At 43.2% G+C, this 26,697-nt stretch overlaps 1 protein-coding gene across 1 annotated transcript in view; it reads left to right on the top strand.

Moving 5' to 3' along the window:
- Nucleotides 1-26,697, top strand: part of LOC138651724 (myosin heavy chain, clone 203-like) — a 240,910-nt gene that overhangs the window by 95,940 nt on the left and 118,273 nt on the right. The window contains exon 7 of the mRNA XM_069742150.1: nt 19,255-19,472. Coding sequence (XP_069598251.1) covers nt 19,255-19,472 — 218 coding nt within the window. The remainder of the gene's footprint in view (nt 1-19,254; nt 19,473-26,697) is intronic.

Below are 26,697 nucleotides of genomic sequence, written 5' to 3'. Positions count from 1 at the left end.
GAGGCTACAGAGTAAAGCACAGCATGTATTACCCATATCAGCTTAGGGTGCTTTCACATTGCGTACTGTGTCTCCGTAGGGGCATACATCCAATATCCCCTGCAAAATGGGATCTGGACGCATGCGCCGATGGGGCCATAGACTGTAATGGTGATGGCAGAGTGAATGTGCATCCATGTGCATCATTTTCGGGACTGTACACCTACAGGAGGCAGACACAAAAGCGTAGTAGTGTACGCCTGAGTATCCGCCTCCTGTAGACGTACAGTCCCGAGTGTACGTTCACTCAGCAGTCACCATTACAGACCCTGTTTTTCAGGGGATTTCGGACGTATGCCCCAATGGGGACATAGAAAGCAATGTGAAAGCACCCTTAACATGAGAGTGGTCATTTATGAAATAGTAACGTAGAGAGTGTACAGTATATAAATGTTATGCTATATGAGACTTTATGGCTAACAAGGTGCAAGTGTGATATGTATGTATATACAGTTAGGGCCAGAAATATTTGGACAGTGACACAATTTTCGCGAGTTGGGCTCTGCATGCCACCACATTGGATTTGAAATGAAACCTCTACAACAGAATTCAAGTGCAGATTGTAACGTTTAATTTAAAGGGTTGAACAAAAATATCTGATAGAAAATGGTGTAATTGTACACATTTCTTTACAAACACTCCACATTTTAGGAGGTCAAAAGTAATTGGACAAATAAACATAACCCAAACAAAATATTTTTATTTTCAATATTTTGTTGCAAATCCTTTGGAGGCAATCACTTCCTTAAGTCTGGAACCCATGGACATCACCAAACGCTGGGTTTCCTCCTTCTTAATGCTTTGCCAGGCCTTTACAGCCGCAGCCTTCAGGTCTTGCTTGTTTGTGGGTCTTTCCATCTTAAGTCTGGATTTGAGCAAGTGAAATGCATGCTCAATTGGGTTTAGATCTGGAGATTGACTTGGCCATTGCAGAATGTTCCACTTTTTGGCACTCATGAACTCCTGGGTAACTTTGGCTGTATGCTTGGGGTCATTGTCCATCTGTACTATGAAGCGCCGTCCAATCAACTTTGCAGCATTTGGCTGAATCTGGGCTGAAAGTATATCCCGGTACACTTCAGAATTCATCCGGCTACTCTTGTCTGCTCTTATGTCATCAATAAACACAAGTGACCCAGTGCCATTGAAAGCCATGCATGCCCATGCCATCACGTTGCCTCCACCATGTTTTACAGAGGATGTGGTGTGCCTTGGATCATGTGCCGTTCCCTTTCTTCTCCAAACTTTTTTCTTCCCATCTTTCTGGTACAGGTTGATCTTTGTCTCATCTGTCCATAGAATACTTTTCCAGAACTGAGCTGGCTTCTTGAGGTGTTTTTCTGCAAATTTAACTCTGGCCTGTCTATTTTTGGTATTGATGAATGGTTTGCATCTAGATGTGAACCCTTTGTATTTACTGTCATGGAGTCTTCTCTTTACTGTTGACTTAGAGACAGATACACCTACTTCACTGAGAGTGTTCTGGACTTCAGTTGATGTTGTGAACGGGTTCTTCTTCACCAAATTAAGTATGCGGCGATCATCCACCACTGTTGTCATCCGTGGACGCCCAGGCCTTTTTGAGTTCCCAAGCTCACCAGTCAATTCCTTTTTTCTCAGAATGTACCCAACTGTTGATTTTGCTACTCCAAGCATGTCTGCTATCTCTCTGATGGATTTTTTCTTTTTTTTCAGCCTCAGGATGTTCTGCTTCACCTCAATTGAGAGTTCCTTTGACCGCATGTTGTCTGCTCACAGCAACAGCTTCCAAATGCAAAACCACACACCTGGAATCCACCCCTGACCTTTTAACTACTTCATTGATTACAGGTTAACGAGGGAGACGCCTTCAGAGTTAATTGCAGCCCTTAGAGTCCATTGTCCAATTACTTTTGGTCCCTTGAAAAAGAGGACGCTATGCATTACAGAGCTATGATTCCTAAACCCTTTCTCCGATTTGGATGTGGAAACTATCATATTGCAGCTGGGAGTGTGCACTTTCAGCCCATATTATATATATAATTGTATTTCTGAACATGTTTTTGTAAACAGCTAAAATAACAAAACTTGTGTCACTGTCCAAATATTTCTGGCCCTAACTGTATATATATACACGGTATATTACAGGTCCTTCTCAAAAAATTAGCATATAGTGTTAAATTTCATTATTTACCATAATGTAATGATTACAATTAAACTTTCATATATTATAGATTCATTATCCACCAACTGAAATTTGTCAGGTCTTTTATTGTTTTAATACTGATGATTTTGGCATACAACTCCTGATAACCCAAAAAACCTGTCTCAATAAATTAGCATATTTCACCCATCCAATCAAATAAAAGTGTTTTTTAATAACAAACAAAAAAACCATCAAATAATAATGTTCAGTTATGCACTCAATACTTGGTCGGGAATCCTTTGGCAGAAATTACTGCTTCAATGCGGCGTGGCATGGAGGCAATCAGCCTGTGACACTGCTGAGATGTTATGGAGGCCCAGGATGCTTCAATAGCGGCCTTAAGCTCATCCAGAGTGTTGGGTCTTGCGTGTCTCAACTTTCTCTTCACAATATCCCACAGATTCTCTATGGGGTTCAGGTCAGGAGAGTTGGCAGGCCAATTGAGCACAGTAATACCATGGTCAGTAAACCATTTACCAGTGGTTTTGGCACTGTGAGCAGGTGCCAGGTCGTGCTGAAAAATGAAATCTTCATCTCCATAAAGCATTTTAGCCGATGGAAGCATGAAGTGCTCCAAAATCTCCTGATAGCTAGCTGCATTGACCCTGCCCTTGATGAAACACAGTGGACCAACACCAGCAGCTGACATGGCACCCCACACCATCACTGACTGTGGGTACTTGACACTGGACTTCAGGCATTTTGGCATCTCCTTCTCCCCAGTCTTCCTCCAGACTCTGGCACCTTGATTTCCGAATGACATGCAAAATTTGCTTTCATCAGAAAAAAGTACTTGGGACCACTTAGCAACAGTCCAGTGCTGCTTCTCTGTAGCCCAGGTCAGGCGCCTCTGCCGCTGTTTATGGTTCAAAAGTGGCTTTACCTGGGGAATGCGGCACCTGTAGCCCATTTCCTGCACACGCCTGTGCACGGTGGCTCTGGATGTTTCCACACCAGACTCAGTCCACTGCTTCCTCAGGTTCCCCAAGGTCTGGAATCGGTCCTTCTCCACAATCTTCCTCAGGGTCCGGTCTCCTCTTCTCGTTGTACAGCGTTTTCTGCCACATTGTTTCCTTCCAACAGACTTACCATTGAGGTGCCTTGATACAGCACTCTGGGAACAGCCTATTTGTTGAGAAATTTCTTTCTGGGTCTTACTCTCTTGCTTGAGGGTGTCAATGATGGCCTTCTTGACATCTGTCAGGTCGCTAGTCTTACCCATGATGGGGGTTTTGAGTAATGAACCAGGCAGGGAGTTTATAAAAGCCTCAGGTATCTTTTGCATGTGTTTAGAGTTAATTAGTTGATTCAGAAGATTAGGGTAATAGGTCGTTTAGAGAACATTTTCTTGATATGCTAATTTATTGAGACAGGTTTTTTGGGTTATCAGGAGTTGTATGCCAAAATCATCAGTATTAAAACAATAAAAGACCTGACAAATTTCAGTTGGTGGATAATAAATCTATAATATATGAAAGTTTAATTGTAATCATTACATTATGGTAAATAATGAAATTTAACACTATATGCTAATTATTTGAGAAGGACCTGTATATACATAGATATCTCTGAATGAAATATTCCAGTTACAATTTTTTATTCATTGCATAGTGGAAAGTGTTCAGAACAATAAATCATAACAAATATCAATGAAAGTCAAAATGAATATCCCGTAGAGGTCTGCATTAGGAATGATACTCAAGATCAAAGTGGAAAATCAAATTACAGGCTGATCCAACTTCAGTGGAAATGCCTCATGACAGGGAAAAGATGCTCAGTATTGTGTGTGGCCTTCATGTGCCTGTATGACCTCCCTACGCCTGGGCATGCTCCTGATGAGGCGGCAGATGGTCTCCTGAGGGATCTCCTCACAGATCTGGAGTAAAGCATCCGCCAACTCCTGGACAGTCTGTGGTGTAACGTGACATTGGTGGATGGAACGAAACATGATGTCCCAGATGTGCTCAATCGGATTCAGGTCTGGGGAACGGGTGGGCCAGTCCATAGCTTCAATACCTTCATCTTGCGGGAACTGCTGACACACTCCAGCCACATGAGGTCTAGCATTGTCCTGCATTAAGAGGAACCCAGGGTCAACCGCACCAGCATATGGTCTCATATGAGGATCTCATCTCGGTACCTAATGGCAGTCAGGCTACCTCTGGCGAGCACATGGAGGGCTGTGCGGCCCTCCAAAGAAATGCCACCCCACACCATTACTGACCCACTGCCAAACCAGTCATGCTGAAGGATGTTGCAGGCAGCAGACCGCTCTCCACGGCATCTCCAGACACTGTCACGTCTGTCACATGTGCTCAGTGTGACCCTGCTTTCATCTGTGAAGAGTACAGGGGACCAGTGGTGAATTTGCCAATCGAGGTGTTGTGTGGCAAATGCCAAGCATCCTGCATGGTGTTGGGCTGTGAGCACAACCCCCATCTGTGGACGTCAGGCACTCAGACCATCCTCATGGAGTCAGTTTCTATCCGTTTGTGCAGACACATCCAAATTTGTGGCCTGCTGGAGGTCATTTTGCAGGGCTCTGCCAGTGCTCCTCCTGTTTCTCCTTGCACAAAGGCGGAGGTAGCGGTCCTGCTGCTGGGTTGTTGCCCTCCTACGGCCCCCTCCACGTCTCCTTTTGTACTGGCCTGTCTCCTGGTAGCACCTCCAGCCTCTGAACACTACGCTGACAGACACAGTAAACCTTCTTGCCACAGCTCGCATTGATGTGCCATCCTTGATGAGCTGCTCTACCTGAGCCATTTGTGTGGGTTGTAGAGTCCATCTCATACTACCTCGAGTGTGAAAGCAGAACCAACATTCAAAAGTGACCGAAGCATCAGCCAGAAAGCATTGGTACTGAGATGTTGTCTGTGGTCTCCACCTGCAGAACCACTCCTTTATTGAGTGTGTCTTGATAATTGCCAATAATTTCTATCTGTTGTCTATTCCATTTGCACAACAGCATGTGAAATTGATTGTCAATCAGTGTTGCTTCCTAAGTGGACAGTTTGATTTCACAGAAGTTTAATTTACTTGGAGTTATATTCTGTTAAGTGTTCCCTTTAGTTTTTTGAGCAGTGTATATATACAATATATTACAAAATAGATGAATACAGCACTTCTTTTTAGAAAAAATATAGTGATTTATTAGCCCATATGGGCTTCTGCAACATTTTGGCTCAAATTGTGAGCCTTTCTCAAGCACACTTTGAGCCGAAACGTTGCAGGAGCTGCTGTTGCCCTACCGATGAGCCCTCAGCGCTGGACTGATAGAGGGAATCCAGCTACAGCCCAGCACTGATCAATGTAATAAGGGCTGAGCATTGCTCAGCATATACAGTTTATAGGTACACAGTGCCGATGAGGGCGCAAACTGACTGACTTCTGCGCTCTTGAAGACTTCGCAGTGCTGGGCTTGTGGAGGGATTCCCTGACGGAATCTCTCTACCAATTCAGTGCTGAATGCTTATCATCAAGTTCGCAGTCAGTCTGCAGCCTGGCCGGAACTGTGAAACTGTAAAACTGCATATGCTGAGTGTTTCTGACAGGAATAAGTGGTATTTCCAAGTTATAAGCGGATCTGCCTCCTGGAGCAAGGACCGCGCTGCTTATTCCTCTGATTAGCACTTAGCAGTCAATAGATTAGTCAGTATGTCCCTAGCCCTAGGGAGTGGTGCAGCTTACCCCGTGCAGTAAACACCATGTATCCCTAACTGACGCCATTTCTCCCTGAGGAAGCCGCCTGGTTTGCAGCGATACGCGTGGGATCCTATCCCGCACCTGTTTCCCCCCCTGCTTCCCCCATCTGCTCATGCTGGCTCCGTCTCCAATATCTGGACTCCTGGTATCTGGATATATTTATCCTTAGATTCTGACATGCTTTATTTCTGCCGTCTCCATCTGCTTTCCTGGAGCAGAACAATATTGTATCATACAATTATTAGGTTCTGTAGAAGGACGTAGATCTGGGGATTTATTATGATGGAATATAGGCTGAACTGGATGGACAAATGTCTTTTTTCGGCCTTACTAACTATGTTACTATGTTACTATGCTTTCCTATCGTTCATTGTTCATTGCATTTTCCTTGCAAGGATGTTATTTAACATCTTTTTGCACCCATACGGTACTGTGACATCGGTTTAGGCATATATATTTTCCATCTGCACATTGTGTCTGGATATATGCATATTGAGACCTGTATGGTTCATTACTTAGGAGCCAGTCTTTGTATTTTCCACATATTTTGCACGTTTGCATTTTTTGCACATTATTTGCATATTGTTTTGCATATTGTTTTCTGCGTGAAAACAAATAAGGAGGAAAGAGGAGTCTAGGTGCTAGTCATCATTGCCCCTATACTAGGGTATGGTTTCTTGTATAGATATCTGTTTGTATTTTAGTGTTTTTAACTGTTGTTTGTGCTGTGTATTCCTACCAATAAAGCTTTTTTGACTTTTATATAATCTGAGGTGCTCCCATTATATGGGCATGATCATTTTTCTATGTGTTTTCATTTATCCCTAACTGAATGTGAGAAGAACTCAGCAAATACAGTATTACCAATTTCACAGTGGCGGCCAGGACTGACTTACTGCTGCAGCTCTGATGACCGTTCAGCACTGGGCATGTAAAGGGATTTCTCCATGGAAATCAATCTACGAGTCCAGTGCTCAGCACTACTCATAACAACAAGTAGCAATGCTAGAATGGCAGGGATTTTCTAGGTGAGTATTGTTTTTTTTAATTATTATCATTTTATATCTTTTCCTGCTACTAGTTTTTTTTTTTAACTCCTTCCCGATATATGACATACAGTTAAGTCATATGCCAAGTCCTTGACTTTGATGCAGGCTTGCAAGCCGAGCCTGCATCTTTCCCTGCAGATGATGGCTGAATTATTCAGTCTTCATCTGCCTCAACCAGCCATGGAGGGGGCACGTCATTCCATGTATCTATTAGCATGCCTGTGACATGTATTATGGAACAACTAGAAAAAGACTAGACTAATGAGGTATGCACAACCACTGACCCAGCTTGACTCTACTTTGGAGCCTATTTCTGAGGATAACCTCTTTTGCTCACGATGCACATATCATTGGACAGTCCGGTCCATGTACCTTTCCTAAGCATGCTATTCCAATAACAAGCCTCTGTTAAACAATTATCAGGTTGTATCCATATATACTTTTGTGAAAGTTATCATGGGTTCCCCTTAAGGACCCATTATACATGACATTTATTCAGAGTGCCTATTGATCTGTGTATTACATACATGTTTTTTGAAACTTTAGAGGTATTTAACCGGAATGTTAGGACTTATTTGCCAATATAGGAAAGGTTTTCCTGATATACATTTTTTAATACAGCAGACTTTGCAATGTACTGTATATACTCGAGTATAAGCCGAGATTTTCAGCCCATTTTTGGGGGCTGAAAGTCCCCCTCTTGGCTTATACTTGAGTCATATACCGGGAGGTCAGCAGGGGAGGGGGAGCGGGGGCTGTGTAATCATCCTTACCTGCTGTGGCGTGGTCCCTGCAGTCCCTGCTTCCCCGGCGCTCCAGATTCTTCCTGTACTTAGTGGTCACATGGCACCGCTCATTACAGAAATGAATATGCGGCTCCACCTCCCATAGGGGTGGAGCCGCATATTCATTGCTGTAAATGAGTGGTAACTGTGACCGCTCAATACAGGAAGAAGCTGCAGCGTCGGGACTGCAGGGACCGCGCCGGGAGCAGGTAAGTATACGGGGAAGGGAGCGCTGCACGATATTTACCTGCTCCTCGCTCCGGTGCGGCTCCGTCTGCAGTGTCCTCTGGCAGTGACGCTCAGGTTAGAGGGCGCGGTGACGTAGTCAGTGCGCGCCCTCTGCTGAGCATCAGTGCTGGAGACGGAGCCGCATGAGGAGCAGGTAAATATTGAAAGCGCCGGCGTCCTGAGCGAAGAGAGGTGAGTATGTGATTTTTTTTTATTGCAGCAGCAGCATTATATATGGCACAGCTTTCTATGGAGCATCTATGGGGCCATAATGAACGGTGCAGAGCATTCTATATGGGGCACAGCTTTCTATGGAGCAATAATGAACGGTGCAGAGCATTCTATATGGGGCACAGCTTTCTATGGAGCATCTATGGGGCCATAATCAACGGTGCAGAGCTTTCTATATGGGGCACAGCTTTCTATGGAGCATCTATGGGGCCATAATGAATGGTGCAGAGCATTATATATGGCACAGCTTTCTATGGAGCATCTATGGGGTCATAATGAACGGTGCAGAGCATTCTATATGGGGCACAGGTTTCTATGGAGCATCTATGGGGCCATAATGAATGGTGCAGAGCATTATATATGGCACAGCTTTCTATGGAGCATCTATGGGGCCATAATGAACGGTGCAGAGCATTCTATATGGGGCACAGCTTTCTATGGAGCATCTATGGGGCCATAATGAACGGTGCAGAGCATTAAATGTTGCACAGTTTTATAAGGAGCATCTATGGGGCCATAATGAACGGTGCAGAGCATTATATATAGCACAGCTTTATATGGAGCATCTATGGGGCAACAATGAAGGATATGGAGAATTATATGTGGCACAGCTTTATATGGAGCATCTTATAGGGCAATAATGAACGGTATGGAGCATCTATTTTTATTTTTGAAATTCACTGGTAGCTGCTGCATTTCCTATCCTAGGCTTATACTCGAGTCAATAAGTTTTCCCAGTTTTTTGTGGCAAAATTAGGGGGGTCGGCTTATACTTGGGTCGGCTTATACTTGAGTATATACGGTATGTATTTTTGCTTAAAGAGGCTTCCATCTCATCAATATGTATATGCATTTGATAGTGGGGATGTGGTTTTGGTGTATCAGACTATTTTAACTGTTTTTAGATGTATTGACTAAGGTGTTAATAAAGGTTTTTGTATTTTTTCTATGTGTGGTTGTGCACACCTCATTAGTCTAGTCTTTTTCTAGTTGTTCCATGCTTTGTTTTATAGACTAGGTATAGCACCCCTCTCTCTTTCAGCATTATCCTCATATCAACTATAGTGCACCCTTTCAATTCTTTTCTTGGTACTTTGTGACATGGATTGTGGGGCGCTGATTCTTTTTCGTGACAGCTTGGGTCTGCCGAAGACCTCCATGCTTGTCATGATGATTCTCCTGTGAAAGCCAGCGTTTAGCTAGCATTTATAGGAGACCATAATTTTGCAGTGCTATGTATAGTACATGTGATCGGATGATCGCAGCTTCAAGTCCCCTAAGGGGGCTAACAAATACGGTAAAAAGTGGAAATTTAAAAAAAAATGTTAAAAATAAAAAAATACAAAATTCAAATCACCCCCTTGTGCCCCATTCTAAACAAAATAACAAAAAATCCACTTACCGTATATACTCGAGTATAAGCCGAGATTTTCAGCCCAAATTTTTGGGCTGAAAGTGCCCCTCTCGGCTTATACTCGAGTCATGGTGGGTGGCAGGGTCGGCGGGTGAGGGCGCTGAGGCATACTTACCTAGTCCCAGCGATCCTGGCGCTGTCCCTGCCGTCCCACGGTCTTCGGTGCTGCAGTTCTTCCCCTCTTCAGCGGTCACGTGGGACCGCTCATTAGAAAAATGAATAGGCGGCTCCACCTCCCATAGGGGTGGAGCCGCGTATTCATTTCTCTAATCAGCGGTGCCGGTGACCGCTGATAGAGAAAGAAGCTGCGGCACCGAAGACCAGCTGTGACAGGCAGAGTGAGCGTCAGGATCGCTGGGACTAGGTAAGTATGTAATATTCACCTGTCCGCGTTCCAGCCGCCGGGCACCGCTCCATCTTCCCGGCGCCTCCATCTTCCCGGCATCTGCGCTCTGACTGTTCAGGTCAGAGGGCGCGATGACGCATATAGTGTGCGCGGCGCCCTCTGCCTAATCAGTCAGAGCAGAGACGCTGGGACCGGACGCTGGGAGCTGCAAGCAAGAGAGGTGAGTATGTGTTTTTTTTTTTTTTTTATTGCAGCAGCAGCGGCGGCACAGATTTATGTGGAGCATCTATGGGACAAAATGAACGGTGCGGTGCAGAGCACTGTATGGGGCAGAGCTATGGGACAAAATGAACGGTGCAGAGCATATATGGGGCACAGATATGGGAACGTTTAACAACTAGAAAAAAACCCCCATAAAAAGATATATACTTTATTAAATAACCAAAAAATAGAAAAAGTAAGTATAAAAACCTACAAAAAGCCCCTATCAAATATATATAGTCCTAAAAAGCGAGGACAAAGATCCCCTACAGATAACCTTAATACACACTAGTAGAAAACAGATAGACTAATAAATGTGTAATGCAATCTGTGATATATTTAAAGCATCTACCAGGGTGACTGATATAGGTGAAAAATATCCCTACAAGCTACACAGGATATAATAAATACCTACACGCTGATCCTGCCTAGATGCGGAGGTTGGCACCCTAAGAAACAACGAGAATGGCGCCCCCGCTCGTACGATGACTCACCCTGAACTCCTATCTACTCCCTATAAGGGATAGGAATAGAAACAGAAGGCCAGATGGCTGTAGTTAACTTGTATAGATATGTGATCAAAAAAATATACAGACCCTCCCCTCAAATGTGATGTGAGGTCAAGGGATAGAGCTATATATATATATCAAGCGCACATACTATATCCAAAGAACCAAATAAATCTACCAGTGGTTATGATACACAATACATAGCAAATGCTACAATATCAGATATACATTGAATATTCAGGACTGATAGAAACAATACATATAAACCATATAGATACATAAAACCGCGCTACCACATACATCCAGATACATAGCACCCAGATATTTCCAACAGTGTGAACAATGTGGCTGATGCACAACACAGCAATGAAAAAAATGATATACTCATCTGCTGCACTAAATAGTCCACAACTGAAGATCAGTCCAGATGTAGTGGCCAGCCAAATGATAACCGCGCAGATAACATCTCCAAAACACCTCTCGACGCGTTTCCCCCAAACAGAACTGGGTTCATCAGGAGAGACCAGATATGTACATGGCAGTGATGAATTGAAAAGATAGGGCTGCCCTATCTTTTCAATTCATCACTGCCATGTACATATCTGGTCTCTCCTGATGAACCCAGTTCTGTTTGGGGGAAACGCGTCGAGAGGTGTTTTGGAGATGTTATCTGCGCGGTTATCATTTGGCTGGCCACTACATCTGGACTGATCTTCAGTTGTGGACTATTTAGTGCAGCAGATGAGTATATCATTTTTTTCATTGCTGTGTTGTGCATCAGCCACATTGTTCACACTGTTGGAAATATCTGGGTGCTATGTATCTGGATGTATGTGGTAGCGCGGTTTTATGTATCTATATGGTTTATATGTATTGTTTCTATCAGTCCTGAATATTCAATGTATATCTGATATTGTAGCATTTGCTATGTATTGTGTATCATAACCACTGGTAGATTTATTTGGTTCTTTGGATATAGTATGTGCGCTTGATATATATATATAGCTCTATCCCTTGACCTCACATCACATTTGAGGGGAGGGTCTGTATATTTTTTTGATCACATATCTATACAAGTTAACTACAGCCATCTGGCCTTCTGTTTCTATTCCTATCCCTTATAGGGAGTAGATAGGAGTTCAGGGTGAGTCATCGTACGAGCGGGGGCGCCATTCTCGTTGTTTCTTAGGGTGCCAACCTCCGCATCTAGGCAGGATCAGCGTGTAGGTATTTATTATATCCTGTGTAGCTTGTAGGGATATTTTTCACCTATATCAGTCACCCTGGTAGATGCTTTAAATATATCACAGATTGCATTACACATTTATTAGTCTATCTGTTTTCTACTAGTGTGTATTAAGGTTATCTGTAGGGGATCTTTGTCCTCGCTTTTTAGGACTATATATATTTGATAGGGGCTTTTTGTAGGTTTTTATACTTACTTTTTCTATTTTTTGGTTATTTAATAAAGTATATATCTTTTTATGGGGGTTTTTTTCTAGTTGTTAAACGTTGCTATTTTCCCTTGGAGTATTTGTTAATTTAGTAAACCGCACAGATATGGGACAATAATGAACGGTGCCGAGCACAGTATGGGGCACAGCTATGGGACAAAATGAACGGTGCAGAGCATTGTATATGGGGCACAGATATGGGGCAATAATGAACGGTGCCGAGCACAGTATGGGGCACAGCTATGGGACAAAATGAACGGTGCAGAGCACAGTATGGGGCACAGCTATGGGACAAAATGAACGGTGCAGAGCACAGTATGGGGCACAGCTATGGGACAAAATGAACGGTGCAGAGCACTATATGGGGCACAGCTATGGGACAAAATGAACGGTGCAGAGCACTATATGGGGCACAGCTATGGGACAAATTGAGCGGTGCAGAGCACTATATGGGGCACAGCTATGGGGAAATATGAACGGTGCAGAGCACTATATGGCACAGCTATGGGGAAATAATGATCTATTTTTATTTTTGAAATTCACCGGTAAATGCTGCATTTCCACCCTAGGCTTATACTCGAGTCAATAAGTTTTCCCAGTTTTTTGTGGCAAAATTAGGGGGGTCGGCTTATACTCGGGTCGGCTTATACTCGAGTATGTACGGTATTTCGTATTGCTGCGTTCGCAAAAGTCTGATCTATCAAAATATAAAATAGTTTAATCCGAACCGTAAACGCGTAAAGAGAAAGAACAACAACACCAGAATTACACTTTTATGGCCGCCACAATATTAAAAAAAATGCCATAGGAAGAGACCAAAACATTGTATGTACCCCAAAATGGTATCAGTAAAATCCTCGCTTCTGGACGCAAAAAATAAGCCATCACAGAGTCCCATAATGGCAGCAAAAGCTAGTTGTTTTTTTTTTCACAAAATTTCCAAATTATTTTTTCATCTCTTAAATAAAAAAAAACTATATATGTTTGATATCTGTGTAGTTTGTACTGACCTGGAGAATCATATTGTCAGTTTAACTGTAAAGTAAACATGGTATTTAAATTACCGCTGACATCACTTAAGCTGCGCATACTCCCCGCCTGACCCGCGGTGAACTGACAGCATGGGAAAATGTTCAGAAACTTTCCCACGCTACAGAATTCATGTCCGGTCAGGCAGCGAGGCTGCGCAGGCAGCTTTTCATTCATTCCTCCATGGTTTACAGCCCAGCTGGTAGCATTAGCACCGCTCCGGGTTGTAAACTATTTAACCCCTTGAGATGGATTGCAGCGTGGGACTTGACTGTACGGTGGACAGGTATGGGATATTGTTACTTTTTTATTTTGATTTTTTTTTACAGAAAAACGAGGGCTTTGCTTGAATTGAGAGTGTAATAAAGATGTTAAACCTGTGTCTTTAATTTTTTCATTAAAAGACTTTATTCTTAATGTGTGTGTGTGTATTTTTAACCCTTTCATACTATTGGATTAATAATGGATAGATGTCTTATTGACACCTCTCCATTATTAACCAGGCTTAATGTCACTTTACAATAGCAAGGTGACATTAACCCCTTATTACCCCATATGCCACCTCTACAGGGCAATGGGAAGAGAGAGGCTGAGTGCCGGAATAGGCGCATCTTACAGATGCGCCTTTTCTGGGGTGGCTGGGGGCAGATGTTTTTAGCCAGGGGGGGCCAATAACCATGGACCCTCTCCAGGCTATTAATATCTGCCCTCAGTCACTGGCTTTCAAACTCTGGCGGAGAAAGAGCCCACGCCTGGTTTTTCCGTGAATTAATCCTTTCATTTAACACCTACAGCTCCAATATTTTACACACACACACACACCCACACACACACACACACACACACTATTAACATTATTAGTCGGGGAAATATATAAATCTAACAGATATTCAGTGGTTTACTGTATGTAAACCATGTCTCATATCCTGTCAGGTTCTGTAATGATTTTACAGAACCAGACAATTGAATTATCGGCTATTCTGCTAACTCTCTATGAAATATTATTATTATACATTTTTATAGCACCATTTATTCCATGGCGCTTTACATGTGAATACGGGGCAAATATAGACAAGTACATTAAACATGAGAAAAAAACAAGGCACACAGGTACACAAGGAGGGAGGACCCTGTCCACGAGGGCTCACAGTCTGCAGATAAAGATATACTGTATATATATATATATATATATATATATATATACAGTGGGGCAAAAAAGTATTTAGTCAGTCAGCAATAGTGCAAGTTCCACCACTTAAAAAGATGAGAGGCGTCTGTAATTTACATCATAGGTAGACCTCAACTATGGGAGACAAACTGAGAAAAAAAAATCCAGAGAATCACATTGTCTGTTTTTTTAACAATTTATTTGCATAGTATGGTGGAAAATAAGTATTTGGTCAGAAACAAAATTTCATCTCAATACTTTGTAATATATCCTTTGTTGGCAATGACAGAGGTCAAACGTTTTCTGTAAGTCTTCACAAGGTTGCCACACACTGTTGTTGGTATGTTGGCCCATTCCTCCATGCAGATCTCCTCTAGAGCAGTGATGTTTTTGGCTTTTCGCTTGGCAACACGGACTTTCAACTCCCTCCAAAGGTTTTCTATAGGGTTGAGATCTGGAAACTGGCTAGGCCACTCCAGGACCTTGAAATGCTTCTTATGAAGCCACTCCTTCGTTGCCATGGCGGTGTGCTTTGGATCATTGTCATGTTGAAAGACCCAGCCACGTTTCATCTTCAATGCCCTTGCTGATGGAAGGAGGTTTGCACTCAAAATCTCACGATACATGGCCCCATTCATTCTTTCATGTACCCGGATCAGTCGTCCTGGCCCCTTTGCAGAGAAACAGCCCCAAAGCATGATGTTTCCACCACCATGCTTTACAGTAGGTATGGTGTTTGATGGATGCAACTCAGTATTCTTTTTCCTCCAAACACGACAAGTTGTGTTTCTACCAAACAGTTCCAGTTTGGTTTCATCAGACCATAGGACATTCTCCCAAAACTCCTCTGGATCATCCAAATGCTCTCTAGCAAACTTCAGACGGGCCCGGACATGTACTGGCTTAAGCAGTGGGCACTGCAGGATCTGAGTCCATGGTGGCGTAGTGTGTTACTTATGGTAGGCCTTGTTACATTGGTCCCAGCTCTCTGCAGTTCATTCACTAGGTCCCCCCGCGTGGTTCTGGGATTTTTGCTCACCGTTCTTGTGATCATTCTGACCCCACGGGGTGGGATTTTGCGTGGAGCCCCAGATCGAGGGAGATTATCAGTGGTCTTGTATGTCTTCCATTTTCTAATTATTGCTCCCACTGTTGATTTCTTCACTCCAAGCTGGTTGGCTATTGCAGATTCAGTCTTCCCAGCCTGGTGCAGGGCTACAATTTTGTTTCTGGTGTCCTTTGACAGCTCTTTGGTCTTCACCATAGTGGAGTTTGGAGTCAGACTGTTTGAGGGTGTGCACAGGTGTCTTTTTATACTGATAACAAGTTTAAACAGGTGCCATTACTACAGGTAATGAGTGGAGGAAAGAGGAGACTCTTAAAGAAGAAGTTACAGGTCTGTGAGAGCCAGAAATCTTGATTGTTTATTTTCCACCATAATATGCAAATAAATTGTTAAAAAAACAGACAATGTGATTTTCTGGATTTTTTTTTTCTCAGTTTGTCTCCCATAGTTGAGGTCTACCTATGATGTAAATTACAGACGCCTCTCATCTTTTTAAGTGGTGGAACTTATAATCTATATCTACCTATTCTATGTGTAGACATTTTTTTTAATCTATTTTATTTTAACCTGTCAGTGTGATTTTACTGTACACCGCACTGAATTGCCGACTTTTCTAAAGGACACTGATGCGTAATTCTGGCAAGTCACACTGATGGTCTATGTAGTATGCGAGTTTTTCTCGCACTCATAGACTTTCATTGGCGAGTCTCAGCTGATAATGCGGCAGAGAAAACAATGGATGATGAGAGCTGCCCCATAGCTTAACATTGGTCCGAATGCTATGCTATTTTTTATCGCATAGGACTCGTCCGTATACGCTCTAGTGTGACTCCGGCCTAACACACAGGATAGGATTAGATACATGGCTCAGCAGTCAGTGTAACACAGGATTGTATTAGATACACAGCTCAGCACAGTATCACACAGGATAGGATTAGATACACGGCTCAGCAGACAGTATCACACAGGATAGGATTAGATACACGGCTCAGCAGACTGTAGCACACAGGATAGGATTCGATACACGGCTCAGGAAACAGTATCATACAGAATAGGATTAGATATACGGCTCAGCAGACAGTAACACAGATGATAGGATTAGATACACGGCTCAGCAGACTGTATCACACAGGATAGGATTAGATACATAGCTCAGGAAACAGTATCACACAGAATAGGATTAGATATACGGCTCAGCAGACAGTATCACAGATGATAGGATTAATACATGGCTCAGCAGACTGTATCACACAGGATAGGATTAGATACTTGGCTCAGGAAACAGTATCACACAGAATAGGATTAGATACACGACTCAGCAGACAGTAAGGCCGCCGTCACACTTGCGAGTTTTACGGACGTATGAGCGCAGAAAATACGTCCGTAAAACTCGCAAAACAAACGGCACAATTATTCTCTATGCCCCTGCTCCTATCTGCCGTATTTTACTGATCCGTATTATATGGCTTTCTACGGCCGTAGAAAATCGCAGCATGCTGCGTTTGTCACCGTACTGCGCAAGAAATACGCCAATGAAAGTCTATGGAAGCCTGAAAAATACAGATTACACATGGACCAGCAGTGTGACTTGCGAGAAATACGCAGCGGTGTTAGAGAGAAAAGCCGGCAATTCAGTGCGGTGTACAGTAAAATCACACTGACAGCTTACAGAAGAATAGGTAGAATAAATGTGTACACATAGAATAGGTATATATATATATATATGTCAGTGAGACACATATATGTATATATTATTACTTCATACAGCGCTAGATAGCTTTAAAGCTGGTAATTCAATTGCCGGCTTTTGCTCTCTCCTTCCTAAACCCGACATGATTTGAGACATGGTTTACATACAGTAAACCACGTCATATCCCCCTTTTTTTTTGCATATTCCACACTACTAATGTTAGTAGTGTGTATATGCAAAATGTGGCCGTTCTATCTACTAAATTAAAGGGTTAAATGGCGGAAAGAATTGGCGTGGGCTCCCGCGCAATTTTCTCCACCAGAGTAGTAAAGCCAGTGACTGAGGGCAGATATTAATAGCCTGGAGAGGGTCCATGGTTATTGCCCCCCCCCCCCCGGCTAAAAACATCTGCCCCCAGCCACCCCAGAAAAGGCACATCTGGAAGATGCGCCTATTCTGGCACTTGGCCACTCTCTTCCCATTCCCGTGTAGCGGTGGGATATGGGGTAATGAAGGGTTAATGCCACCTTGCTATTGTAAGGTGACATTAAGCCAAATTAATAATGGAGAGGCGTCAATTATGACACCTATCCATTATTAATCCAATACTAGTAAAGGGTTAAAAAAATACACAAACACATTATTAAAAATTATTTTAATGAAATAAAAACAAAGGTTGTTGTAATATTTTATTCAACGCCCAATCCAATCACTGAAGACCCTTGTTCTGTAACAAAAAAAACATAATAAACCAACAATATCCTTACCTTCTGCAGATCTGTAAAGTCCAACGATGTAAATCCATCTGAAGGGGTTAAAATTTTTTGCAGCCACGAGCTTTGCTAATGCAACGTTGTTCGTGGCTGCAAAACCCCGGGGAATGAAGGTAAAGTAGGTCAATGACCTATATTTACCTTCATTTGCGGTGAGGCGCCCTCTGCTGGTTGTCCCTAGATCGTGGGAACTTTCCTAGAAAGCTCCCAGGCTCGAGTTCATATGAGGACAACCAGCAGAGGGTGCCTCTCATGAAGTCGAGCCTGGGAGCTTTCTAGGAAAATTCCCACGCTCCAGGAACAACCAGCAGAGGGCGCCTCAAAAGATGCGCCGCATGTCTGTCTCTGCAGGTGATCCGCGAGCGTCGGTGGATGCAGAGTGGACATTGGATTTCTTGAAATCCCATCCACTGTGCTGTAACATCTGGACCCTGCGGGTTGGATGCTGCTGATGTACTCAGCGTCCAACCCGCAACGTTTACTGACCATGTACCCTGACAGCACATAACTCACTTCTCCTGGTGCTAAGCATCATGGGAGAATGATGTCAGCAGAGTAGGGCATAGTGGGAAAACCCCTAGAGATGACTTCAATTTCAGTCGGCTCCTCTGACTCACAGGCTCCTGGCATGAAGAAGAGTTTTTCTCAGGTTTGGTATGTTCATTGCTTATGAGGTTTGTTTTTGTAAAATTATTAATAATACTACATCAGCTTTTAAAATGAATAATGAAAATTTTAGTGATAGGTTCTTTTTAAGCTGAGCTCCCGGTGGTGATCGCAAGGGCATAGCTCCATGATGTACCCATACGTCAAATTATGTGAAGGGTTTAATAATGCCTATGAATAAAATAAAACTCGTCTCACCCTGCTATCGCGATAAGTGGTAAAAATCTGTTCGTCAATCTTCTCTTTCAGTGTAACAGCTATCTCCTACCTGATGCGGGCAGAACGCAAATAAGTGATGTCATTGCCTGACATTCCCTATGCTGCACTAGAGTGAGCGGTGGAGCAGGGAGCCGATGGCTCTCTTCTCCGCCACAGATATTAACAGTACCTGTGTCCTGAGGTGAGAGCCAAGGTCAGTCCAGCTCTGATTATTTTGTTGCAATTGAAGAAATGAACTATTGGCCCATACTCTACTGTTTTATGCCATAGTACAAGTTCAGGCATAAATCCTTTGACATAGTGACCCTACCTATAATAATAGGAATTCTGTAATACGATATTCACACATTTCTGCTTAAAGGTCTGTTCCTGTATATATTATATGATCTCGAGTATAATTAAATATAAATCACATATCTTTATTTTCATTGTAAAAACAGATCAATGAGAGTTTGCATCTTGAGGTGTCAGCATTGAAGCAGCACAATCACACCCTAGAAAACACTGTCAAAGGATCAGAGAGTGAAAACAAATCTCTTCATGTCCAAGTTGAAAGCCTGCAAAAAGAAAAACAGATTTTAGCATCTCAAAAGGAGCTGCTGTTTGAAATGATTAAGAAAAAAGGAAAATGGAGAGGTTCTGAAAAGCTAAATAGAAGGTAACTGATATTTTCTGGCCTGTTAAGTGAGATAATTTGCACACAAGAGTTTTTCAAGCAAAGTGCGTTATTTCCAAAGAAAGATACATCAAAATCTAAGTTTATGAAAATTTTTCATAGTGGTTTGGTGGTAACTGATAGTATTCCTGTAACATTCCATCTGGTCTAGAGTGGCTTGGTGTTTAATGCCTGACATCTATTTTTCATAGTCTAACATGATGCAGAGTTCATGGATGATGTGTTGATGGCAATCAAACAATTTTAAGTCATTTAAAAAGACATAGCTCTGATAAAAAAACAACGTCTATTTTTGACAACCGGGTCTAAAAAAAATGGACATGTGCACACCCATATACAACAACGGGTACATGTTTTGTCCGGGAGAAACATGGATGTATGACTGTGAACCCAGTCTTAATATGGCATGTTTCTGACCAATTAGCTTCCAGAATATTAAATACACTAGATGCAACTGTAGCAAAGTTTAAACTTCTGTATGAAAACACTAAAGCTCCCATTCATCATAGAGATTATTCAAGAACGATGGTGTAAAATGCTTTGAAAAGTCGCAAAGCAACATGGAGTTGAGCAAAAATGTTGTGACTTTGGCGTTTTCATGCCATTTATGTCCAGCTTTGCCAAAATGGGTGAAGTTGAGTCACAGCAGGGGCGTGATGCTGCAGCATATAATTCATAATGAGCTTTGGTGTACCTTACACCAAAAGGCTTACTCTAGTCACTGACTGGAGTAAGATTTGTGGTGTTATGATCTGGTGGCCTAGGAGCAGCATGAGACGGACTCTGGAGAAGGTGGTCCCTGTACTGACCGCAGACCCTGAACCTTGCAGCGCAACTAGAAGTAGCCGTGGGGGGTACCTAACACTCCCTAGACCCCTCAGCACAGCCTAAGATCTAACTACCCCTAAAGACAGAAACAGGAAACCTATCTTGCCTCAGAGAAAATCCCCAAAGGATAGATAGCCCCCCACAAATATTGACTGTGAGAGGAGAGGGAAATAACATACGCAGATATGAAATCAGATTTTAGCATAGGAGGCCATACTAGCTAAGAAGAAAGAACAGAACAGAGCACTATGCGGTCAGTATAAAAACACTAGAAAATATCCACCACAGAAGATACGAATCACCACATCCGACTAAAGACATGGGGGGTATTGTTATGATAAGGTAATTCAGTACCACAATGGACATAGAAGTCAGAGCACATACAGTAACATAGTAACATAGTAACATAGTAACATAGTTAGTAAGGCCGAAAAAAGACATTTGTCCATCCAGTTCAGCCTATATTCCATCATAATAAATCCCCAGATCTACGTCCTTCTACAGAACCTAATAATTGTATGATACAATATTGTTCTGCTCCAGGAAGACATCCAGGCCTCTCTTGAACCCCTCGACTGAGTTCGCCATCACCACCTCCTCAGGCAAGCAATTCCAGATTCTCACTGCCCTAACAGTAAAGAATCCTCTTCTATGTTGGTGGAGAAACCTTCTCTCCTCCAGACGCAAAGAATGCCCCCTTGTGCCCGTCACCTTCCTTGGTATAAACAGATCCTCAGCGAGATATTTGTATTGTCCCCTTATATACTTATACATGGTTATTAGATCGCCCCTCAGTCATCTTTTTTCTAGACTAAATAATCCTAATTTCGCTAATCTATCTGGGTATTGTAGTTCTCCCATCCCCTTTATTAATTTTGTTGCCCTCCTTTGTACTCTCTCTAGTTCCATTATATCCTTCCTGAGCACCGGTGCCCAAAACTGGACACAGTACTCCATGTGCGGTCTAACTAGGGATTTGTACAGAGGCAGTATAATGCTCTCATCATGTGTATCCAGACCTCTTTTAATGCACCCCATGATCCTGTTTGCCTTGGCAGCTGCTGCCTGGCACTGGCTGCTCCAGGTAAGTTTATCATTAACTAGGATCCCCAAGTCCTTCTCCCTGTCAGATTTACCCAGTGGTTTCCCATTCAGTGTGTAATGGTGATATTGATTCCTTCTTCCCATGTGTATAACCTTACATTTATCATTGTTAAACCTCATCTGCCACCTTTCAGCCCAAGTTTCCAACTTATCCAGATCCATCTGTAGCAGAATACTATCTTCTCTTTTATTAACTGCTTTACATAGTTTTGTATCATCTGCAAATATCGATATTTTACTGTGTAAACCTTCTACCAGATCATTAATGAATATGTTGAAGAGAACAGGTCCCAATACCGACCCCTGCGGTACCCCACTGGTCACAGCGACCCAGTTAGAGACTATACCATTTATAACCACCCTCTGCTTTCTATCACTAAGCCAGTTACTAACCCATTTACACACATTTCCCCCCAGACCAAGCATTCTCATTTTGTGTACCAACCTCTTGTGCGGCACGGTATCAAACGCTTTGGAAAAATCGAGATATACCACGTCCAATGACTCACCGTGGTCCAGCCTATAGCTTACCTCTTCATAAAAACTGATTAGATTGGTTTGACAGGAGCGATTTCTCATAAACCCATGCTGATATGGAGTTAAACAGTTATTCTCATTGAGATAATCCAGAATAACATCCCTCAGAAACCCTTCAAATATTTTACCAACAATAGAGGTTAGACTTACTGGCCTATAATTTCCAGGTTCACTTTTAGAGCCCTTTTTGAATATTGGCACCACATTTGCTATGCGCCAGTCCTGCGGAACAGACCCTGTCGCTATAGAGTCCCTAAAAATAAGAAATAATGGTTTATCTATTACATTACTTAGTTCTCTTAGTACTCGTGGGTGTATGCCATCCGGACCCGGAGATTTATCTATTTTAATCTTATTTAGCCGGTTTCGCACCTCTTCTTGGGTTAGATTGGTGACCCTTAATATAGGGTTTTCATTGTTTCTTGGGATTTCACCTAGCATTTCATTTTCCACCGTGAATACCGTGGAGAAGAAGGTGTTTAATATGTTAGCTTTTTCCTCGTCATCTACAACCATTCTTTCCTCACTATTTTTTAAGGGGCCTACATTTTCAGTTTTTATTCTTTTACTATTGATATAGTTGAAGAACAGTTTGGGATTAGTTTTACTCTCCTTAGCAATGTGCTTCTCTGTTTCCTTTTTGGCAGCTTTAATTAGTTTTTTAGATAAAGTATTTTTCTCCCTATAGTTTTTTAGAGCTTCAATGGTGCCATCCTGCTTTAGTAGTGCAAATGCTTTCTTTTTACTGTTAATTGCCTGTCTTATTTCTTTGTTTAGCCACATTGGGTTTTTCCTATTTCTAGTCCTTTTATTCCCACAAGGTATAAACCGCTTACACTGCCTATTTAGGATGTTCTTAAACATTTCCCATTTATTATCTGTATTCTTATTTCTGAGGATATTGTCCCAGTCTACCAGATTAAGGGCATCTCTAAGCTGGTCAAACTTTGCCTTCCTAAAGTTCAGTGTTTTTGTGACTCCCTGACAAGTCCCCCTAGTGAAAGACAGGTGAAACTGTACAATATTGTGGTCGCTATTTCCTAGATGCCCGACCACCTGCAGATTTGTTATTCTGTCAGGTCTATTAGATAGTATTAGGTCTAAAAGTGCTGCTCCTCTGGTTGGATTCTGCACCAATTGTGAAAGATAATTTTTCTTGGTTATTAGCAGAAACCTGTTGCCTTTATGGGTTTCACAGGTTTCTGTTTCCCAGTTAATATCCGGGTAGTTAAAGTCCCCCATAACCAGGACCTCATTATGGGTTGCAGCTTCATCTATCTGCTTTAAAAGTAGACTTTCCATGGTTTCTGTTATATTTGGGGGTTTGTAACAGACCCCAATGAGAATTTTGTTACCATTTTTCCCTCCATGAATTTCGACCCATATGGACTCGACATCCTCATTTCCTTCGCTAATATCCTCCCTTAAAGTGGACTTTAGACAAGACTTTACATAGAGACAAACCCCTCCTCCTCTCCGATTTTTACGATCCTTTCTAAACAGACTGTAACCCTGTAAGTTAACTGCCCAGTCATAGCTTTCATCTAACCATGTCTCGGTTATTCCCACTATGTCAAAGTTACCTGTAGATATTTCTGCTTCTAGTTCTTCCATCTTGTTTGTCAGGCTTCTGGCGTTTGCGAGCATGCAGTTTAGAGGATTTTGTTTTGTTCCAATCTCCTCGCTGTGGATTGTTTTAGAAATGTTCTTACCTCCCTTCTGAGTATGTTTTCCTGGGTCTTCTTTGTTCAAGTCTAATGTTTTTCTTCCCGTCCCCTCTTCTTCTAGTTTAACGCCCTCCTGATGAGTGTAGCGAGTCTTCTGGCGAATGTGTGTTTCCCAGGTTTGTTGAGGTGTAGTCCGTCTCTGGCAAGGAGTCCATCGTACAAGTAATTCACACCGTGGTCCAGGAATCTGAATCCTTGTTGTCTGCACCATCGTCTTAGCCAGTTGTTTGCATCAAGGATCCTGTTCCATCTCCTGGTGCCATGCCCGTCTACTGGAAGGATAGAAGAAAAAACTACCTGTGCATCCAGTTTCTTTACTTTCTTCCCCAACTCTTCAAAGTCTTTGCAGATTGTCGGTAGGTCCTTCCTTGCCGTGTCATTGGTGCCAACATGTATCAGAAGAAATGGGTGGACGTCCTTGGAGCTGAAGAGCTTTGGTATCCTATCGGTCACATCCTTGATCATCGCACCTGGAAGGCAGCATACTTCTCTTGCGGTTATGTCCGGTCTGCAGATGGCTGCTTCTGTGCCTCTCAGTAGTGAGTCTCCCACCACCACCACTCTTCGTTGCTTCTTGGCTGTACTTTTTGCTGTCACTTGTTGCTGTGTGCCCTTTTCTTTTTTGCTTGCTGGTATTGCTTCATCCTTAGGTGTGCCATCTTCATCCTCTACAAAGATTTGATATCGGTTCTTCAGTTGTGTGGTTGGTGATTTCTCCATGGTCTTCTTGCTTCTTTTGGTCACATGCTTCCACTCATCTGCTTTTGGAGGTTCTCTGACACTTTTTTCACCTTCTGTGACCAGTAGAGATGCTTCTGTTCTGTCTAGAAAGTCTTCATTCTCTTTGATGAGTTTCAAAGTTGCTATTCTTTCTTCCAGACCCCGCACCTTTTCTTCTAAAAGGGCCACTAGTCTACACTTCTGACAGGTGAAATTGGATTCTTCTTCTGGTCGATCTGTGAACATGTAGCACATGCTGCAGCTCACCATGTAGGTTGTCACATCTGCCATGTTGCTCCTAGATCCTGCTGACTTGCTGTGTGTTTTCCTTCTTGTGTAATCTACTCAGCCAAGCTCTCTTGCAATAATGTACTACAGGCAAAAATTACGGCGCGCGGTTTGGTGATGCTTTCCAAGCAGCTGGTCCCGGCTGTACCCAACGATCTTCTAGCTTAGGGAGACTCTTCGCTTTTCCCAGAAGGCACCTGGAATATGCAAATTAGCCTCCTCAAGCTTGAATCCCTGGTTTGGTGATGCTTTCCAAGCAGCTGGTCCCGGCTGTACCCAACGATCTTCTAGCTTAGGGAGACTATTCGCTTTTCCCAGAAGGCACCTGGAATATGCAAATTAGCCTCCTCAAGCTTGAATCCCTGGTTTGGTGATGCTTTCCAAGCAGCTGGTCCCGGCTGTACCCAACGATCTTCTAGCTTAGGGAGACTCTTCGCTTTTCCCAGAAGGCACCTGGAATATGCAAATTAGCCTCCTCAAGCTTGAATCCCTGGTTTGGTGATGCTTTCCAAGCAGCTGGTCCCGGCTGTACCCAACGATCTTCTAGCTTAGGGAGACTCTTCGCTTTTCCCAGAAGGCACCTGGAATATGCAAATTAGCCTCCTCAAGCTTGAATCCCTGGTTTGGTGATGCTTTCCAAGCAGCTGGTCCCGGCTGTACCCAACGATCTTCTAGCTTAGGGAGACTCTTCGCTTTTCCCAGAAGGCACCTGGAATATGCAAATTAGCCTCCTCAAGCTTGAATCCCTGGTTTGGTGATGCTTTCCAAGCAGCTGGTCCCGGCTGTACCCAACGATCTTCTAGCTTAGGGAGACTCTTCGCTTTTCCCAGAAGGCACCTGGAATATGCAAATTAGCCTCCTCAAGCTTGAATCCCTGGTTTGGTGATGCTTTCCAAGCAGCTGGTCCCGGCTGTACCCAACGATCTTCTAGCTTAGGGAGACTCTTCGCTTTTCCCAGAAGGCACCTGGAATATGCAAATTAGCCTCCTCAAGCTTGAATCCCTGGTTTGGTGATGCTTTCCAAGCAGCTGGTCCCGGCTGTACCCAACGATCTTCTAGCTTAGGGAGACTCTTCGCTTTTCCCAGAAGGCACCTGGAATATGCAAATTAGCCTCCTCAAGCTTGAATCCCTGGTTTGGTGATGCTTTCCAAGCAGCTGGTCCCGGCTGTACCCAACGATCTTCTAGCTTAGGGAGACTCTTCGCTTTTCCCAGAAGGCACCTGGAATATGCAAATTAGCCTCCTCAAGCTTGAATCCCTGGTTTGGTGATGCTTTCCAAGCAGCTGGTCCCGGCTGTACCCAACGATCTTCTAGCTTAGGGAGACTCTTCGCTTTTCCCAGAAGGCACCTGGAATATGCAAATTAGCCTCCTCAAGCTTGAATCCCTGGTTTGGTGATGCTTTCCAAGCAGCTGGTCCCGGCTGTACCCAACGATCTTCTAGCTTAGGGAGACTCTTCGCTTTTCCCAGAAGGCACCTGGAATATGCAAATTAGCCTCCTCAAGCTTGAATCCCTGGTTTGGTGATGCTTTCCAAGCAGCTGGTCCCGGCTGTACCCAACGATCTTCTAGCTTAGGGAGACTCTTCGCTTTTCCCAGAAGGCACCTGGAATATGCAAATTAGCCTCCTCAAGCTTGAATCCCTGGTTTGGTGATGCTTTCCAAGCAGCTGGTCCCGGCTGTACCCAACGATCTTCTAGCTTAGGGAGACTCTTCGCTTTTCCCAGAAGGCACCTGGAATATGCAAATTAGCCTCCTCAAGCTTGAATCCCAGTGATCTGACAATAACCCAAAAACATAGAACGAGCTCTGAGACGTGGGAACTCTGCTGACCGCAATCCCTAATCCTCTCCAACCACACTAGAGGCAGCCGTGGATTGCGCCTAACGCTCCCTATGCAACTCGGCACAGCCTGAGAAACTAGCTAGCCTGAAGATAGAAAATAAGCCTACCTTGCTTCAGAGAAATACCCCAAAGGAAAAGGCAGCCCCCACATATAATGAC

This window comes from Ranitomeya imitator, chromosome 1 (genome assembly GCF_032444005.1).
Source record: "Ranitomeya imitator isolate aRanImi1 chromosome 1, aRanImi1.pri, whole genome shotgun sequence".
In the NCBI taxonomy this organism is placed as follows: domain Eukaryota; kingdom Metazoa; phylum Chordata; class Amphibia; order Anura; family Dendrobatidae; genus Ranitomeya; species Ranitomeya imitator.
The sequence above is the reverse complement of the archived record's forward strand: the minus strand, read 5'-3'. Positions and strand labels throughout refer to the sequence as shown.